This window comes from Pleurodeles waltl, chromosome 10 (assembly GCF_031143425.1).
Source record: "Pleurodeles waltl isolate 20211129_DDA chromosome 10, aPleWal1.hap1.20221129, whole genome shotgun sequence".
NCBI lineage: Eukaryota > Metazoa > Chordata > Amphibia > Caudata > Salamandridae > Pleurodeles > Pleurodeles waltl.
Window position 1 is genome coordinate 577792896 of NC_090449.1, and position 20554 is coordinate 577813449.

Consider the following 20554-nt stretch of genomic DNA (forward strand, 5'->3'; position numbering starts at 1 on the left):
ATCTTTTACCCTCATACACTACACAGTGTCACATGGAACAAAAAGACAACCTCATTCTCACCATCAACATCATATTTTGTGTAACATAAAGATTTGCACTATACAAATCAGAAAAAATGTGGATCCTACAGCCTCTGTGAAATAAGTCCCCTTTTCTCCCCACTTTGCATGTCACAGCTTCTTTTTATAGTCATCCCCGTGATCTTATCATTCCAGCACCCAAAATTACCTAATAGGGATCCTGAATGCTTTATGAGTCTCCACATAAATTTACGGGTCATCACCTAGGACATCTTTACTCATAAATCAAAGCCTAAGGGTTCTGGCATCCTATCACTCTACATCGCAAAAATTCTAATCTTTGACTCTGTGGCAAGGTTGCTCGAACGTTGGAACCCCTTTTTTAGGCAGATCACCAAACTGATTGCACAGTTCTTGAATGACTCAATGAGACATGCAAAAGAACCTTGGTTTCCAAAAAACACTTTTAAGTACAAAACTTGGATCATCCTTCCTGTCTGCTCTACTTTTCTTTTTAGTTCCTACAGCTATCCCTCCACCAGTGCAATGTTCATAGATCTGAATATGAACTGTGGATCTTTCAGCAGGTCATAAAATACATACCCACCAGAGTGGTAGATTGACCAAACCTGGGTCATTGACTCCCCCAAGATACTCAGACGTGTGAAGGATGTGACAAGAACAAACATCTCTTTCAGTATCATTCTGTTTCTTAGCCTTAGAGAAATTATGAGGCTGCATAAAAAAGCACATAGAATATCCAAAAAGAAAACAAATGAGGGTACAGGCAATCCTATATATATATATATATATATATATATATATTTATATATATATATATATATATATATATACATACACACACACATATATATATATATATATATATATATATATATATATATATATATATATATATATATATATATATGCACCTTATGGAAAACAAATTGGTTCATGTTACATAAGGATATCTAACAGATTGTCATAAAATAAGGATTTTTAGGCAAATGAGTTAACAAGAATAACTGTGGATAACAATATGCATTCAACCAAAGTGTCTTGGGTGTCCAATATGAAGTTGGTATTTGAGGGACTTTCAATTTCCAAGTTTAAATACATAAGATAGAGGCAAACTGAATGTGAATTTCACCTGCAGTTTATGGTTTCTAAATCTGTAATGAGGTGCCATAACCTTTCCAATTAAGCCTGACTACAGGTTGAAAAATAAGGTATTTTATTTGTTTAGTTTTCCAATTAAATTTTATTAATTAAAGTGGCTGGCCATAACTGACGTTCTACCATTGGTACATTTTTCTTTATTGGAGGTTTCTAAGACTGCATGCACTCGCCCTTGACTGACTAGCTCTCCTCTGTTCTGCATGATGAAATATTGGAAATAATAGATTTCAACAGATGGTTGTACTCTTCACCTGTGTACTGAAAAATTGCATTACCACCCCTCGTTCCCTAGTCATTGACACCATTGCCTCATTTAGGCCACATTCAGTTACCTCATTGTCTAACCCTTGTACCTACTTCACTCAAGGCTACTTGAGGCCCAAGGCCTTTTTACACCTCTTGTGCGGTCAGCCAAAATGACATTTTAGGGAGCCATTATTAAATGTTGCAGGAGGATCCCATCACGGAGTACGATATCACATTCCTTACTGTAGAGTCTTTATACTGTAGTCAGTGCTCCACTGAACCGCATTCTCTCCTCCTTTCTCAGGGTAGGGAGACTTTATGCCCCTCTCACTCATAGCGTAACTCTCATATGAGGTTCCCTACAACTTAGTCTTCGACTCAAGCGCTAATAGGATGCAAGAAGAAGGGTTAAGAAAACTTAGTAAAATAACAGAACTTTTTTAATATAGAACTGTTGGGATGGTGACCTATGTCATCAATATTTAACTGTATACTCGTACCCCTGTAATGTGTTTTTTGCTTTTTTTTTTACTAGACCATCCTATTCCGAGTTGGAAGTCAGAGACTACCTTTGGCAAATGCTGAGTGCAGTGGAGTTCCTTCATACCAGCCGTATTCTTCATCTGGACATAAGATCTGAAAACACTATTGTAACTGAACACAAACTGCTCAAACTCTTAGACTTTGGAAGTGCGCAGGTCTACACCCAAGACCAAGTCATAACAACAGAAACACAAAAGGACTTCATTGAAAACATGGGTATGTACTAAGCAAAGAACCCTTCAGTTCAATTTAGTGACTGCCTCCTTGGTCAGTGTTGTTTGTAAACAACGAGTATAGGCAATTTTAGTTAAGAACAAATTGTTCCTTTTTATCTCTTGTTAGTTGTGTTATAATGCTGAACTTCACTATATTGTGTAGCTGTTAGTTTCAGGAAACCACTGAATTAAGAAGTTACATTAAAATACCGCAAACCTGTGATTGATCGATTTGTAGAATTTCCAGCCAAAGCCTACATCTGCATTTTCAATGAAGTGATTCACCTATTTTTAATGGTTGGTAGTGTGATGAGTGTCACTACCTCTAGTAGTAACGTATGGAGCCATTTAGAGCTTTTTAAATCAAATGTTAGCTCAGCCCTGGGTAACTGTGGAACAGGGATGTCAGGCTTAATTATCAGGAAAACTAGTGTAAAACATTTATTAGGACTACAACAGTCAACAAGCAAGAAACATTACAATTCCCACTGGCCAACTCTACCAACGTTTGCATCATTTCCTGTTGGATTGGTACTAAATAATTCCACAGTGCATCTTTCTGCCCAAACCCAAGAAGTCAGGACCCTTCTTCCCTGGGACAGAGCGCTGGGCACAGCCCTGAGGTGTGTCCACTTTTTAGCCACCCCTCCTGAAACACCAGTTTTGGACCTGGTTTTCATCATCTGAAAGAGATGACAGCCTGTTTACCTACACAAAGGAGCAGTCAAGCTAAGGTGTGACTCACATTTGCCCCAGACTGTAGCCTCTTTGAAGCTGGGCCATCTGTGGCCACAGCCCTCTAGTTAGCCTGCTGGAGACTAGAGGCTCCTCCCACAATAAGACCTTTTATTCCTTGTTCCTGGAAACGCTTCACACCTCTTAGCAGATGACAACTGCTGTAGCCAATCAGAAACAGCTTCTGGAACTTTGTGGCAAGAAGGTGGTGACTTTCTAAAGTCAGCTTTACATTAAAAATTACTTTAAATCCAGATTCAACATTAATTTGGGTTTAAAATAACAATTAATTTGATACCTTGGAGTACTGTGTTTTGTGTTTTCAAATGGAAGTTGGACTTAGTGCATGGGCTAATAAAATGTCATGTTAGCCAATGGAGCCACAGGTCTTGGTACAGTGAAGACAACAATTTTGAGTTTTCCCAGTCAGGACATGTAAATCACAAAAGAAAATAGCCTTCTTTTTAATATTTAGCACCTACCTTGTGGGCTACTAAGGCCTTCCCTAGGGGTGACTTATAAATATTGAAAAGGAAGGTTTTGACCTGGCAGAAAAAATTATTCTGCCATGTTGGGATGGTACTTTAAAAGCTGGCCAACTAGGCTGCTGCTGCGCCCTTCAAGCCGTATTTTCACTCTGTCAGAGCAGTAGGGGCACAATTGATGCTACGGTCCACTGATGACATTTAATTTACTATCCCTGAGTATACTTTGTACCATATTCCAGCACCTTCTATGTAAGTTAAATATACCAACCAGGGATTGGCCAATCATATATGCACTTTGCCGGGTCTGAGTGCATTGACTAGGGCCTGGACATCAATGTCAGAAAACAACACTGTAGGCACCTTCTTGTACACACACACACACACACACACACATCCACAACCCCCTCACCACCACCACTCCCTCCACCCTGGTAGCCTCTCTGTAGTTATAGTTAGAATTGCCAGGTATATGATGCCTCAGAATTTTGCTCACTAATAACTTTTTCCACATTTGATGAATCTCTACAAAACTTTTCAGACCTATGTATTTTATACATGTCAACGTGATTGGTCAAGGGGGTGCAAAGCTAAAAGGAGAGTTCCAAGACAGTATTTTTCAGCAATGCATTTTCCTTAAACTTTTTTATTTGACACAGAGCAAAAGCAGCTAAACGGATTTAGATGTAATTTAGCAATGTTACACACTATGGTGAGCAAATGATGCTTTTGTGTACTACAGGTAAGTAGGGTAAGTATTTTTTTGTTATGAGGCATTCAAACTTAGTGATACCTGTTGTAGCTGTAGTTTTGCAAAAATGCATAGCATTTTGGGAAACTACCACGGTACATAGTGATGACAAGGCATTATGTGATTGTCTAATTATTGTTGTCACAAACATTAAAGGCAGCCATGTTGTTTTCAGTACACTTAGACTATGTTCAGCATTATGCCCTTAGACATAGGTAAGTATTACGTTTTATATTTGTCCCTTTCTATTACCACTTTATTGAAGTGTTCATAAGTAGGGGAAATTATGTTATAAGCTTCTGTATATTTTAAAAAAATGCACACAATAAGGCGGTACTTCCTGGGAAGTACCATGGTACTTTAAATAAATTGAAAAATAAGAAATATGTTAAAAAATTAAAAATACACTGAATTACACTATATTTTGCAAACTGTTAGAAATTGGGTTTCTTGTTAGCAGATGTATGCACCCTGTCCAAGCAGGAACCACAATCCCAGTCAGGGTAAGTCAGATACACACCCTAAATTAGCCTATGCTCATCCTCTGGTAGCTCGGCACAAAGCAGTCAGGCTTAGCTCAAGATCCAATGTGTAAAGTATTTGTGCAAATCTTCAAAGAGTAAAACAGTGAAAACACAACACAAAAAGACACCTGGTTAGAAAAAGAGAACTTAATTGTATGGTCAAACAAGACCAAAGTAACAAAAATCCAATTAGTCGAAGTCGAGATATTAATTTTTAAAGATTAAAATGCTATATAACGCGTAAAAGTATTAAGCGCCAACTAGTGCTATCTGTACATGCTATGTCGGGTTAAATCCAAAAGTTCAAGCAAACTACAATTGTGTGCAAGCGGATACTGTCTCAGACAACTCCTTCTGCAGTTTTACCTTCTCAAGAATTGAGCCAAGAGTCCTGTACACAGGAAATAAGTTTGCAGAGAGCAAGGAGAGCATCGCTTGTGGTGGCCCGCTGGCACAAAGAGCTGCCCGTATGTCATGGACAGGCAGACTGGAGCCTTGTGTGTGGCGATGCTTGCTGTGCAAACAGACAGACTTGGAGCTGCATGGTTCAGGTATGAGTGGCACATTCGGGCTCTTGAGGAGCCCAGAAGCTTGATTCCAAGAGCCAAAAACCACTTCCAAAGACACAGAACTGGAGGTGCACCTCTTGGGGGCCAGGAGCTGGTTGAAGATTGGCCCAGGTGATGTAGCAGGTTAGTTGAAAGTTTTGTGTGTCCCTGGGTCTTCAGAAGAACAGGAGGCAAGCCAGCAAGCCCTTGGAGTCACTTTGGTTCTGGGATATTGAGATGCAGGTCCAGCCCTCCTCACTCCCAGCAGGTCAGCTAAGCAAAGCAGGAGTTCGGCAGAGTCCAGCAAAGTGACAGTTCTTTCAGCAGCACAGCAGTCCTTCTTCCTTGCAGAGTATCCACAGGTCCAGAAGTGTACTGAGTTGGTGATGTCTGAAGTCCAATTGCCCTACCCATTGGTGCCTTTACAGTGGGGGAGACTTCAAAAGTGTACATAGTCTCTGTCCTTCCTGCCCTAGCTCCAGACTCACTACAGAGGGATATTCAGCCCTTTGTGTGGGATCAGGACACAGCCTATTCAGGTGTACGTATCAGCTCTTCCCTTCCATCCTGCCCAGGATAGACCATCAGGCTGTGGATGGCCCATCGGTCACACCTATCTCCTTTTGTGTGTTGCTGTCTAGAACGAATGCACAAAAGCCCAGCTGTCACACAACCAGACGTGCATGCAGCGGGCACCAGATGGTTAAAGTAAGAAAATACAAATCTTCTAATAGTGGCATTTTCTGAATTACAATTTAAAATCTAACTTCACTATAAGTTGTGATTTTAAATTGTGATCTAGTTATATATATATATATATATATATACACATATATATATATATATATATATGTATATATATATTTATTTATATAGATAGATAGATAGATAGATAGATAGATAGATAGATAGATAGATAGATAGATAGATAGATAGATAGATAGATATGTGTGTGGGCAGGTGACACCATCAGACTCAGCAGTGACCATGTACTGCCTCTGGAAGTGACGGTATGATGAAATATATGTGCTGCCCCTGCACAGTCCTTTCAGTTTCTTTCTTTCCACACAATTCTTCAAGTTTTTAGTGCTCTGCTCCCAACTTCTGTTAGTTTTCATCAATACCATAATTTCCAAATACCAGAGTATGCTAGGAAAATGTCTCCTTCAAAGACCACATGCACTAAGACGTGCCGTAACTAAAGGAAGCAGAAGTTGGCCATGGATCCTCCCTGCTGTGTCTAAGCCCTGATGCTGCCTACAGCACCCAAAAGCAATTAGGGAGCAGGAGGCGAAACTCTACATCATATAGCATAAAAAGTGGGGCAGATTACAATCCAAATGGTGGATCTGCTCATGCTCCAAGTGACGAGGCCCCTCTGGGTCCCAGTCAAAAGGCCGCTCCTGTGCCGGTCAGAGACCATGGCCCTCATTATGACATTGGTGGTCTTTTCAGAAGACCGCCGTGGTGACGGCCACCAACAGACCACCGCAGAGGGCGCAATCCGCCCACCAGATAATGACACACAAACACAAAATTACCAGAAAGCAGCCAAAAGAACAATCCCGCCAGAACTAACATAGGTGAAAAACAGTCTTTACCACCACCCTCCCTACCACGCCTGTAACACTCCGGCCTCCAAATAATGACCCACGAATCACCACAGTGGTCACCCATTGGCAGTGCGGACCGCCGCAGTCGATTTGGCCAGTGCACACCAACAGAAGCCAACATTGGCCAGATTAAAAAACCCACATCTGACACATATACACACACACCAATAGCACTATAAAACACACCCCCACACAAACCACAATTCTTTGCAAACTCAAAAATACTGCTACAAGTTGCCAGCCCACATACACCCTTCACGCATCACATACCATACACCATACCTCAACACCTAACACCCTCTGCACAAAACACACCCTAAACAAGAGGCATGTCCCCACAAAGGAACCCCTGTTTTACTGATGAGGACTTGCGGGTGATGGTAGAAGAAATCATTAGGGGTGAGCCACAGCTGTTCGGTGCACAGGTCCAGCAGATATTGATTGCCAAGAAGATGGAGCTATGGCAAGGATCGTGGACATGGTAAACTCTGTGGAAACCTATCCACACACAAGGGATGACATTCAAAAGAGGTGGGAAGACCTAAGGGGGAAGGTGTGTGCATTGGCCTCTAGGGACCACATTGCCATAATGAAGACTGGCGGTGGACCCCACCTCCTCCCCCACAGTTAACAGCATGGGAGGAGAAAGTCTTGGCTATCCTGCATCCAGAGGGCTTCACTGGAATCACTGGAGGGCTGTATACCATTACCACCCCACCACCACTGATACCTGCATGGCATGCCACTCCCTTACCCTGACTACCTTCACCCCACTCCATCCCATTTCCTGTGACCCAGACAGGCACCAGAGACTGTGGCCAAGACCCAACCACTGCCAGGAAGTGAACCTCACCAACATGTCTCCGTTGTGTGCCACTGAAACACCTTGTCTACTTTGGACTGCCATTGCTCATTTTCCTATGACCCCATGGATATTGGACCTGTGTCCACAAACCAACTGGGCCTCTACACTGAAGATTACATCCACCATCACCCCCTCTATTGCACTATCCCTTCCTTTTTATCACTTCAATAAACACACTTAAACACAACTGAAGGTCTTGTGCTTTAATTACAACAGTATGCTGTGTCTTGACCTTTATAATCCTGTGCAAATGTTATGTAAAGTGTGAATCCATCCAATGGACAGTCAGTTTGGGGTACACATAACCAGTGTGAAAGCATCCCACAAGTCACCATCCACCTAACTGTGTGAAAGCAGTATGTAGGCATCACATGAGTTCACATTAATGAACACACCAACATCTTCAAAAAGTGAAACCATTGGTGACATTCAATTGAGAAGTAAAGGAAGTAGAGCAACATGAGCCCCTGTAACATAACAGCCTACATTCAGCTGGTCATTTCTACTCAGAAATTTGCACAGGAATTGACTCCAAACACCACAAGTGAGGAAAAACAGCTGATTGCAGGCCCTCACACTAGATACCAAAGTATAAGCTATGCCATGTTGTCAGTATGCCATTCCCTCCTCTGGATCACCTAGTCTGCATCACACTGTCAAGGATATTGAAGTCACAGAGCGGTTGTGTAAGCACATTGTAAATCAGTAAGTGGGCATGTATTTTAAAAAGCTAAACTACTGACACATTGCATGGGCTGAATAAGCTAGTTCACTATCACCATAACACTGGCACGATTGACCACAAATGGAACAGTGTCATTTCACATTATGCACACATTTGTGCTTGGCACAACACAGCAGCCACACCGCACTTAAGTGTAATGGAGGTATGAACAGAAGTACAGTCTTACCTGAGTGACATTGGAAGTACTGCTGTATCAGATGTGTCCCGTTGTCCACATCCTCCTCCTCCCCATCCTCATCACTGTCTTCAGTGTCTTCTGCTGCCACAGGTGCATTGTCTCCCCCCTCCTCCGGCAGGAATGACACATGGCGTCTGAGAGCCAAATTGTGAAGCATGCAACAGGCCACCACAATCTGGCAGACTTTCCCAGGGACGTAGAGTAGGAATCGCCCAGAAATATGAAGGCTCCTGAACCTGGCTTTCATTAGCCCAAAAGTCCTTTCGATTACCCTTCTGGTCCGACCATGTGCTTCATTGTAATGATTCTCTGGCCCTGTCCTCAGATTCCTCACTGGTGTTAACAGCCAGGATAGGTTTGGGTAGCCGGAGTCATCTGAAAGTAGTGAGAGACACACATTACTCATGTACAGTAGCACAGAATACAACTCCAGGTGGCATATAGTGACATACATTGGGTGAAACCTCAAGCTCACCTATGAGGCACACTTTCACTCTCTGTAGTCGTGCCATCACCTGTGGGACGCTGCTTTTCCTCAATACATAGGCATCATGCACAGATCCTGGAAACTTAGTAGTAACGTAGGAAATGTACTGATCAGCAAGGCACAATATCTGGACATTTATTAAATGGTAACTCTTCCTATTTCTGTAGACCAGCTCATTTGTCCTGGGAGGGACCAAGGCAATATGGGTCCCGTCAATGGCCCCATTCACATGTGGTATGTGTACTATGGCATAGAATGCAACCTTCGCAGTGGGCACATCATCACTGTGGGGCAATGAGATATAGCTGCTCATGCGTTTCAGCAAGGCAGCCAAAATTCTTCTCAGCACATTTGAAAACATTGGCTGTGACATACCTGCAGCCAAGCCCACATTCATCTGGAAAAAAACACTGGCCAGGAAGTGTAGCACTGACAGTACCTGTACTGCAGGGGGTATTGCTGTAGTGCTACGAATAGCAGGAATTACATCTGGCTCCAATTGTTGACACAGTTCAGTACTTGTGGCCCTGTCCAGACGATAGTTGAGTATAATGTGGTGTTCCTCCAGTGTAGCCAAGTGGACTAGGCGTCTGTACATGGGTGCTTGCCTCCTCTTCCTCCTCCTCCTCCTCCGCAGTGGTTGGTATCTAAGTAAACCAAACATCAGAAGTGTGTGACAACAGGAAGAATGGACACACAATATCAAAGTACACAGAGCAGTTACTCAAACAATGATTGTAATTTGCACTGGTTTCCTCTACATGCAAACCGACTTCCTCAAAAGTACATACTTTTCATTTGCCATTGTGTCTCACAGATGTAGTCGGAGTCGCGTGTCGTGATCAGTAGCATCCCATTTTACATTTTCTGTCAACTACTTCTCTGCAAGCAGTGCACTGATATGAGATCTAATTTGAGTGCCAGAGTGTACAACCAAACCAAAGTATGTAGCAGACTGGAATTGGCTTGGTGTCTACTATCAGTATCTATGACGCACATTAAATTGACCGCCATGAGTACCAGCATCAGGAAATGGCAACCGCCTGTCCTGCATGCAGGGACAGTTAGAAGTGACCTCACTCTGACGGAGTTTGCCATCATGGCGGAGAGTGGTCTGCACTGCTGTGCAACTCCTCATTGGTTAACATATAAGCCTATGGAACACAGGGGCCAATGATGATCACCAGTGGTGGTGACAGTGTTCACCGGCGGGGACGTGGCTTCTATGTTCTGTATCCCACTCCATTCCTGACTCTCACCACATCAACACTTCACTGCATGTGCTGCTGTGTCCTGTGTCTGGAATCCACAATGGCCCGTGCTACAGGGGATAGGCCCCCAGCCTTCACATCTGAGGAACTGGAATACTTTTAGATCGGGCCCTACCCTTGTATGGACAGTTGTTTTGGCCTCCAGATCAGCAGGTGAGCACCTTTTGGGTACTTTGGATGCAACATGGCTGTATGTAGATGTATGTGTATGCTGGCAGTGTGTCATTTGGGGAGTGTATTTTTGCTGCATGCAATGTGTGTGCAAAGGTACAAGTAATGTGTAAGGATACTGTGGGATCTATGCAGTATGTAAGCCTTTGCTGTAACAAATTGTACTGTGGAGTTCACAGTGAAGCACCCACTGCAGAAAAATGTGGGAGGATCTGTGACGCTGGGCCCGGAAAACCACAGAGGCCCAGCTGAGGACTTCCTCCCAACGAGGTAGGGGTGCCTGTCAGACCCTTACCCCCCTAATGGCCCATATGCTGGCGGTGGCCAATCCAGAGTTGGATGGGCGCTTGAAGGCAGCCAGAAGGGGTGAGTACACACTGTGTGGATTTGTTTCCTGATTCCTGCCATGGTGTTTGGGTGCAAGGTTCTAGTCAGTGTAAGGCCCAATATGCCTGTTTAGCTAATCTGTGGATTTCTGCTTAGAAATGGTGAGTGGTATGTACATTTGGTATTGGCAAGTAGCTTGCATACCATGGAAGAAATGGCTTAGGACCAGATGTAGCAAAGGGATTTACCCATTTTGTGTCTATGGGAAAATGTGTTTGTACATATGGCCCTTAGTGAGTCCTAGTAGGTGTTCAGATGGTAGTGTCTGGGTTCATTTCTGCTATTGTTCCCAGGCAGTGGTTTGGATTTGTTGTTCATACTGTACAGTGTTAGTCCCAGTGAGTCACTGTGGTGTGTATGCCATATGTGCTGTGATTGCTGTAATTGGCCCTGTGCTCCCTTTTTTTCTCCCCACCCTCTCTCCTTTTCTCATCCTGTCCTTGTGTTCATTAGCATCATCTGGCGAAGGAGCAGGGGCACCGGCGAGTGGGGGAACAGCAGCCCATGGGACCCAGGAGGCAATGTCCACCGACCCCAAGGGGACCAGTGGGTTAGAGGGCAAGGGGAGCACCACGGGGGAGACAGGAGCTACAACAACAGACTCTGATTCCTCCTCCGATGGAAGCTCCCTGGTGGTGGAGGGCCCATCTCGGACCACCCCAGCTACATCATTTGCTCCCAGTAGCCCCCACCGACTTGCCCATGCCCGCTCACCCAGGAGGGTGGGCGTCTCCTTTGCCCCAGGCACCTCACCCTCTGCCCCAGTCAGCCCTGCTGCCCTCACTGAGGGGGCTATTGACCTCCTGAGATCCATCTCTGTAGGGCGGTCAACCATAGAGAATGCCATCCAGGGGCTGGCATCCCAGATTCAGCAATGCAATGCCTACCTGGAGGGCATTCACTGTGGCTTGGATGCCCTACAGAGATCATTTCAGGCTCTGGCCTCCTCTTTGATGGCAGCCAGTGTGCCTGGTTCTTCCGTCCCCCCTCCAACTACCTGTTCCAATTCCCAAAGCCCTCTCCCCCACCCATCCCAAGCACACAATCAGACCAGCATGCATCCAAGGCACCAGACAGGACTCACAAAGACATGCACCGAAGATCACACCACGAGCACACACACAGCCAACACCTTGATGCACACTCAACAACAGCCACTGCTTCCACTGTCCCCCTCCTCCCACACAGTCACATCAACATTCACACCTGCAACCACTGCATCTTCAGTCCCAGATCCTGCCACCTGTACAGCCTTGCCCACAGTCACAACACCAGACACGCAGACTAGCACCCCATTCACCACATGCGCAATCACCACCAGCACCATCACAACCAAGTGCAGCACACCCACCTCACTTGCAGACACCACCACAACATACATGCACACAACCTCTTTGTCCTCTCCCACCCTGTCTGCCCCCTCCAAAAACACATAAACGCTCCCACTCAAACACTCAACAGCCATCCACCTCACACACTATACATGCACCGCAGCCCAGTCCATCACACCTCTTCCTCCTACAACCACTCCCTCTACATCCACTCCCAAACCTCCTCCCACACTCCTCCCCACTGTACCCAAAAACTTTTCCTTGCCTGCCTTGACCTCTTCACTCCTCCCCCTCGCCCCGTGTTGTCCGTAAAAGGAAGGTCCCACTCCCCCAGCCCAGTACCTCAAGCTCCCAGTCCTCTCATGGCCCCCCTGGTGTTGTACGTGTCCCTCCCACACAGAAAAAAAGCTCCCACTAAGGGGCACAAAACAGCTGCTCTGACCCCCCACTATAAGCCCACTCCTCCCCTCTAAACAGAAAAGCAAAGGCCTGCCCCCTCCCAATCCCAAATCCAAGCATCCCCCCTCCCAAGAAACTACCCCACCCCTGCCCCCTGAGGTGCCTGCCTTGCACAATGATGTCCCTGCCTAGTGGTGTGACTTGGGAAGTCAGGAGTCAAGTTGGGCCTATTTCGATGCCCTGTGAGATGTCATGGACAATTGGACCGGCCAATGGCCGTTTATGTATATAGTTCACTTTGTTATGTGTGGTCGCTATTCCCACCGGAATACAGTGGTTGGGCCAAAGGTATTTGTCCTGGCTTTCTTTACTTCTGGCTTGTGTTGCTGTTGGATTTATCAGCGGATTGTTCTCTGTATGTGGTATGTGTGTATGGTATGGGTTGTGCGTGTGGGTGTGTCACTCTCCCCTCCCTTCCTTATGTGCTAGGCGGCTGTACTCACCGTTGTTGTCTTCGTTGGTATTGCGGCTCATGGACTCCCATTGTGTGGTACAGCATCGGCAGGGCTTCCAGTTCGGGTTCCATGGCGGCCGTGGACTCATCTGTGTCCCTGGAGGTGAGTGCCTTATTTTATATGAGTCATTTCCACTAGGCTTTTTGTGGCAGTGGTCCCGCCCCAGAAATCCTGGCGGTGTGCTATATCATAATATGGTGGGCTGTGAATGGTGTTCCGCGAGCCTGAAGATGGCAACCGCGAGGTGGGTTGCAGGACCGCACTGGCAGTTCAGGCGGTTCATTGGCTGTAGATGGGAGGGATCACCACCGTGTTCATAATTTGGCGTTCTTCATCGCTAGCCTGGTGGCGGTACTACCGCCCTTGCCGGCGTGACATTCAGCTGACCTTCAGTGTCATAATGAGGGCCCAAGTCTTCTGGTAAGTTGAACTCTAAGGCATACTATAAGAGTAAGATGATCAAGCGGGACTCTCACATCCCCCGCACTGGGGCAAAGCTGTGCATTTGAGACACCAAAGACTTGACTCCACAAGCTGAGGAAGTGTCACGTGGAAATTAGAAAAAAGGCTCTGTTAAGAGTCAAATCTGAAAAAAGGGGGTTCTGAGGGTTGGGAGGAAGTGTGGTAGCTTTATTATCTAATGAAGGTTGTGAGTAAAAGGAAGAGTAAACACACCAGCCATTTTCGCCTAAAACAACAACAATTAATTCTACGGCCGGCCCTGCACAGCATGGAAATCAGGTATGCAACAATTAATTTTGGCCATGAGTATGCATAACCCTGGAATGCCTAAAGTTCTGATCTGCCTCTTGCAGACATAAACTTCTGTGTACAGCCTAACCCAGAATGCCAATGAGGTTGGAACCAGGACATGGATGCCATGCTCCTGTGTGAACATAACCTCCTATGTACATACTTAGGCGATAAACAGCAATACATGAGCAAAAAGGCCCTACATCAGGCCCCTATATGAACATGATGCATTGCACATTGACTTTATCAATAGGCCATGGCTGTTGAATTGAGGAGCTGGCCACTTACCCTTAAACTAGTAACCCCCTGCACATGACATTCCACCATTCTCAGTATTGCTGAGTGCACGGCCTCTCAGTACACATAATGCATTGTTCTGGCTGTTTTGCTGTGCACAGCAATTGATAAGTTTACTTCCTGGGCTTCAGACATGGATCTACCCCTATGTTCTCTGACTCGGCACAGGAACTGCAGAGTGTCTATGTAGAGATAACCCACTGCTGACCACCTCTGTTGTTGTGTTCACGGTTTGTCAAACACTGTGCCTCTTTTTTCTTTTTCTCTAAATCTGAGACTCTAGATACATAATTACAGATCCATAATGTTGCCATGGATGTCACAATGAATCCGGCCATGGAGACAATGCTGGTCCTCAGATCCCACCGGGGGCAGCGAATGAAAAAAGTAGTGACAACCTTAATCCACCCACTGCCTCTAAGGGGAAGGAGGGTTGGCATTAAACAAGAAAAAGATAGACTTGCATCACTGGTTCTGCTCTGGTGCCTTGAGACACTGCACAGGAGGATCTGTACTCCCTGAACCTTTGTGTGTGGGTGCAATGCGAGGCTTCATCATAAATAGGGCTTGAAAGCAGATACAAATTCAAAGGGATATCAGAGTTTTCTGGCACACCACAGAATGTTCCAACACAACAAGGTTCAATTCGAAACTTGAAAGTCAAGATTGTGCGCTCAAAGTCTTTCTGAGTGCTTAATACCAAAACTTGTCAAGAATACAAACATGAAGACCATCAGTTCAGAGTCAAGTAAAGTTTGGTGGGTCCACAAGGTAAAGTGTTCGGAGCGCTAGGACTTTCAATACATAGGAACACATCATGTCCATTTTCCAAGTATGGGTTTTTCTCCTTGAAGTAACTCAGTCTTAGACAATTATCAAAACTTAACTAAGGATTAGTGCACAATACCATGAGAATCAAGTACCTGGCCTAGTCTCTGATTTCTCAGCTGGAATCTAGAGGAAAGCTGAAGCCTGAGGAGCAAGAACCCACAAGAGGAGGTAGAATCGTAGCTCTGGATGTGAAGACACTGGAGACGTTGGAGGAGTCAAGATCACAAGATCACAGGAAGGCTTGGAAGATTAGAGATCTGGTGGTGACTCAGAACGTAAGTGCAGGGAAAATGCTTGGTAGGATTGGAACGAGGCCAAGCCCCGACAGGATATTTATACCCAAAGGGAAGACTATTCCAGAAGTACATGTGGCTCACATGGAAAGGCTGGAAAGTTCGAGTGGAAAACGGGGAGAAAAGACTTGTCAACCTAACAGATGTAACCTTTGCTGATGGAAGGCGCAAGTGACAGTTGTAATCAATTAACCAAACAGGCGGAACCAAGAACATTAGCAGTTAGAGTGAATAGGTCACACCAGTTGACTCCAATAACCAAGGCAAGTTGAAAAATACACCTAAATGGTAAATGCAATAGGTAATGGCTCATGGAGCTAATAAACTAGGAAACACCCGATACTCTTACAAGAGTGCAACCAGGGGGAGCAATGGTACAGGAGGTTCAAGGGGGTGAAGAGCTCTGGGAACAATGGTTTGCAGGAGGCTGCAAGGTGCCACAGGGAAAAAGCAACATGAGCCCTGTGCGTTTAGGTCTGCTGATTAGATCCAGATTTGGAATATGCATACATAGAGAAATGCTCCATAAGAGAAAAGCACATCCAGAAGCAGAGAAACAAATCCAACCACAAAAGCAGTGTGTATTTCAAATGGGATGCTCCTCCTTACCACATAATTCACCTAAGATAAAAGTTAAACCTTTTGACCACTCCTTCTCCCTCAATGGTTTTCCCTGAATGGCTGTGATCAGAACGTGATATACAGTAACTTACCTGAATGTGTGCCAGATTTTGTACAGATTCTTCCAACAATGCCAAAGTTACTATTAAAGTACTGTACATGACCACATGAAGTTGTGGACCTGTCCTGTGATATAGGGGGGTAGGGGTGCATCAACATGTCCTCATTGCTGACAGTGGACAACTGCCCTTTGACATGGGTACAGCATGTAGAACAAAAGTGGCAGCATACCATGGCAAAGAGAATTCAATAATATGACCAGATAATTGTATCTGTGTCACTGGGGTTGAGGCCTACGGGCCCACTCTGAGGAAAGTGGATTATTATATAGTGTGGTTGTGTGAAGTCACTTTGCAATTCAGACACAGCTCTGTATCAAGTCTAGTCAGATTTGTTTGCAAAACCTTGAATCAGTTGCGGTTAGCTTTGGATCAGAGCAGTCAGGCTTCATTAAAGGAACAGTATAAAGCATCAATAAGTACCAAAATAGTTGAATAAGAAGAAAACACAACACAGTAAAAGTCCAACATCAGTTTATATTTTTATCTTTAAATCTGCACATCAACCACAAAATTCTACTGGAGGGATCTGGAGATATGATTTTTTAAAGAAGTGATAACTGCTTTCCACAAAGTGCAAGAAATCTTTGTAAGTTACCGCAGTGTAAGATTAGCCATAAGCATTAACTTGAAAACTGCTATATAAAAACTCTTATAGAGTCAAACTCCCATAGGCAGCCAGTCAGGGGCCAGTCACGTCCAGTTGAACAGTTACCTAGAAGATTAAGCAGTCTTCAGTCCAGTTCCTGGTCTTGTGGATGAACCACCATCGAAGTCAATGGAGTGGTCCTGATGCAAGGATTTAAGGATACTAAAAGGATGCTGAGTTTGTGTCAGGGGCCTTTCTGTAGCCACTCAGTGGTCCATGAGCACAGGAGCTGACTTCAGCCTCAAAGGTCGATGACCCACGAAGTCCGGCAGAAGTCCAGCATTTAATTAAAACACCTTCACAACTTCCTTGATATAAATGGTATCTAACCATCACAAAATTTCATCCGCAGCTGAACTCAAACTTCACTCTCATCTTCAGTTGAACCTTTCTCTTTGTTTTTAAGTTTTCCCTCTCTTTCTATTTCTGATGCACTTTATTAATATGATCCTTCCTTTCTAAATCTCTCTTCATCCATTTAGTCATTTCTTTGTTTTTTTTTCTTCTTTTGCAGCAATGCTATGATAGCTTCATAAACTCTTAGTGTAGACAGGAAACAAACAACTACAATTAATACAGGAACTAATATGGCTTTGAGGATGCCTCTACCCACTGTCACAATCCAATTGCCTACTGCAGAGACGCCTTTTGTAAAGCTTTTCACTATACTAGTGGTTTTTAAGGGTTCTAAGTCAAGCTTCAGATCAGAAATATTCTTAGCATACTCTACAACCTTCTTACTCACTTCAGGAATGTACGTGATGCAATTTTCAGTTTTAAGCACCTTGCAGACTTCACCCTTTCCTGCGAATAAAATGTCTAAAGCATACCTGTTTTGCAAAACCATTGATCTAGTTGCTACTAACTCTGTGTTTTCAACCAGTGAAGCTCAAGATATGGTGGTTGCTGGTTTTTCCACTACTGTTGAAACCTTTCTAATCTTTTTGTCGTTTGGTATCATTCCTACTGCTAGTATAATAGCTCCAAATATGTCTCCCACTAATTGCTTTCCTTCATTCTTGTCTATCTGTGTGCAGTTTCATTGTTAAAGCATCTAAACATGTACATGGTACATTTTCGGAAAAAGCTAACTTAGGCAGCAAATTCCCTCCCAAACTGCAGGCAATCTAAAATATGCAATCTGAAAGCGACTTCTAGGCACAAATTCCTTACCTTTGAATTTCCCCAGGCATCAGACTGGATCTGCAAGATTTTCTGTGAGCAATACCCCTGCATGCTGGTAGGGGACATCGATCAGCTCTGCATGCATTGTCGTTGGCGTCCACGCCAGAATTGACGTTGCGGAACCTATATATAGATGCCACCCAGTTCTTTTTCTTTCCTCACCAGCTATTGCTGATCTGGAGGCGAGCTACCCCTCCATCACTTAGACAGTTTATCCTCATCTATATGAGGAACAGTTGCCGTTTTTAGTCAATACAAGTACAGATTTCTCTGTCACTTGTGTGAAGTGTATCAATAATAATAATGCTACAGCTAATACAACTACTGCGAAAAAAGTAATAACTATAAAAATCTTGCATCTAGCTCTTGTTAGAACACAAGTTTGTCTAAAGTCAGATCTTTTAAAACAATGAGTATGACAGTAAAGTTAGGTTCTTTATTCTGTTCCACAGTCTTCTGTTTTTCTTATTTTTCTGTTTTTTTCTTCTTCATGTTAGTTTAACCCTACTCATTTGCTGCTACCTCAGGTCTAGGTAATTTTTCTTAATTTATCTTTACAACTTATCAGATTGTATTTCAGTCTATCAGCCAAGTTCATTTAATGTGTTTCACAAAATTAGCTCTTGCTTCCAACAGTTTCAAGGATGTTCAGTTAATTCTTTATTCCAGTCAAGCAAATCTTATATTGGGATATTTAGCACTTGGCTTATGTTGTAAATTCGTTACGGTGCTGAATATCTTCAACAAGGTACTCTGGCTCTTTTGGATCTTCTGAGTGTTTGTTGATCAACTTATACCCCTTAGCTCTGTTTCTTTATCAATTGTAGCCGGTACAGATCCAAGCGATGCACTTGACTTCAGCTTCTTTCGGCTGTAAGCATTTGGCTATCTAGCATAGTGGGCATCTCTTTTTGCTCTTGTTCAGTACTTGTTACTTCCCCTGTATCTTCTTGTTGCCCTGAAGGTGTCTCAGCTGTCACTGTTTTTGCTTCTTAACCTTTCTTACCAAGAGCTCCAGTGCCACTCTATGAGTTATTCTACAACACCTGTCTGCAGTTCTTTCACCCCTTTTATCTCTCTGCTGTGGTGCTACTTGCTGTTTGTCTCCTGGGACATGTGCGACGTGTACAGTTCATGATGGTACAGTGAACAGTGTTCTTGGTTCTGGCTCATAGAGCAGTATTCCTTCATATGTGTTGGAAATGCACCTCTTTACAGGGTCACCCCACAACCTTTTGCCTTCTTCCTCCTACATTAGGAGTCTATACACTTTACCACTGCTAACCAGTGCTAAAGCATTTCCGCTCTCTCCCTAAAACATGGTTCAATTGGCTTATACCCATTTGGCATATTTAATTTACTTGGAAATCCCTTGTACAGTGGTATGCCATATACCCTGGGCCTGTACGTTATATGCTGCGAGTGAGCCTGCAGCACTTATTGCGCCACCCACTTAAGTAGAACTTTAAAACATGTCCCAAGCCTACCATTTCAAGCTAAATGCAGTGTCCCACTGCCATGTTGACCTGGCATCCAGAACCCCTTGCCAAGCCTTAAACTCCTCCTTTATTATATGTAAAAGAAACACCAAGGCCCTTGTTAGAACACAGGGGAGGGTCCTGTGTAGTTAAATGGCAGGACATGAACTTTTAAATTTTACATATCCTGGTAGTGAAAACCTCCCAAATTTGTTTTACATTACCATGAGGCCTTCTCCTCCCTTAGGATAACAATGGGGATTCCTTATTGCACTGTTATTCCTTAATAAGAGAAGGTAGATATGTCATTTTTGTAATTTGTAATGATAAACCCTCTTTAACAGTAAAGTTTAATTTATCATTACAAGTTTGAAAATGCCACGTTTAGAAACTTAGCATTTTCCTGTCCTTAGCTATCTGTGCCTGCAGCCTGTCTTAGGTCACATGCCTGGGTGTAACTGACAGTTAGGACTTCGTGAATTCCTCCCAAACAACCACAAAATAGTGGGATTAGCAGTGCCTGAATGGCCCACAAACTGACTTGATAGGGGGTGGGGGATAAGCACAGCCTCACTTGTACCTAAATGGTGCGTGCCCTGTCACAATAGGTGTAACAATGCTGTATTGTCAATGGAGCCGGCTAGGGCAGGGGAGGCAGAAAATGCCTAGAACATCAAAATACTTCTCTGGAACCTCTCCCTCTTTCTAGGAGCAGGGTACCAGGGTATAGAAATAGGGCTCTCAGACCCACTCTTCAGTTCACTACTGGACCAGCAAAAGGGCTCTCAGAGGGCTGCCTGCTGTTGTGACCTGCTGTTTACCATACCAGTCTGCTGCTGTACCTGAAAGGACCGCTCTGCTGCCTGGAGCCTAACTTGAACCCTCAGAGGCCAGCCCCGCTGTTGAGACCTGCATCATCACCTGCACCCATGACTTCCAGAAGTGACTTCTAGTTTGCTGGCTTTCTGTTTAGAGCCACAGAGGCATAATAGGCTCCCACCATTGTGAACCCCCACCTGGACCCTGCCGAAATGAGTCCTGATTCCCCAATAGGTCTCATCCACTCCTGGACCCTTGGTTGTGGTGCTAATGGTGCCCAGATGGACGGTTTTGAAA

The 20554-nt window shown here is 44.2% G+C and overlaps 1 protein-coding gene across 1 annotated transcript in view; it reads left to right on the plus strand.

Moving 5' to 3' along the window:
* The window catches only part of OBSCN (obscurin, cytoskeletal calmodulin and titin-interacting RhoGEF), a 1961032-nt gene that overhangs the window by 1804157 nt on the left and 136321 nt on the right, over positions 1-20554 (plus strand). Inside the window, exon 122 of the mRNA XM_069211034.1 lies at positions 1985-2208. Coding sequence (XP_069067135.1) covers positions 1985-2208 — 224 coding nt within the window. The remainder of the gene's footprint in view (positions 1-1984; positions 2209-20554) is intronic.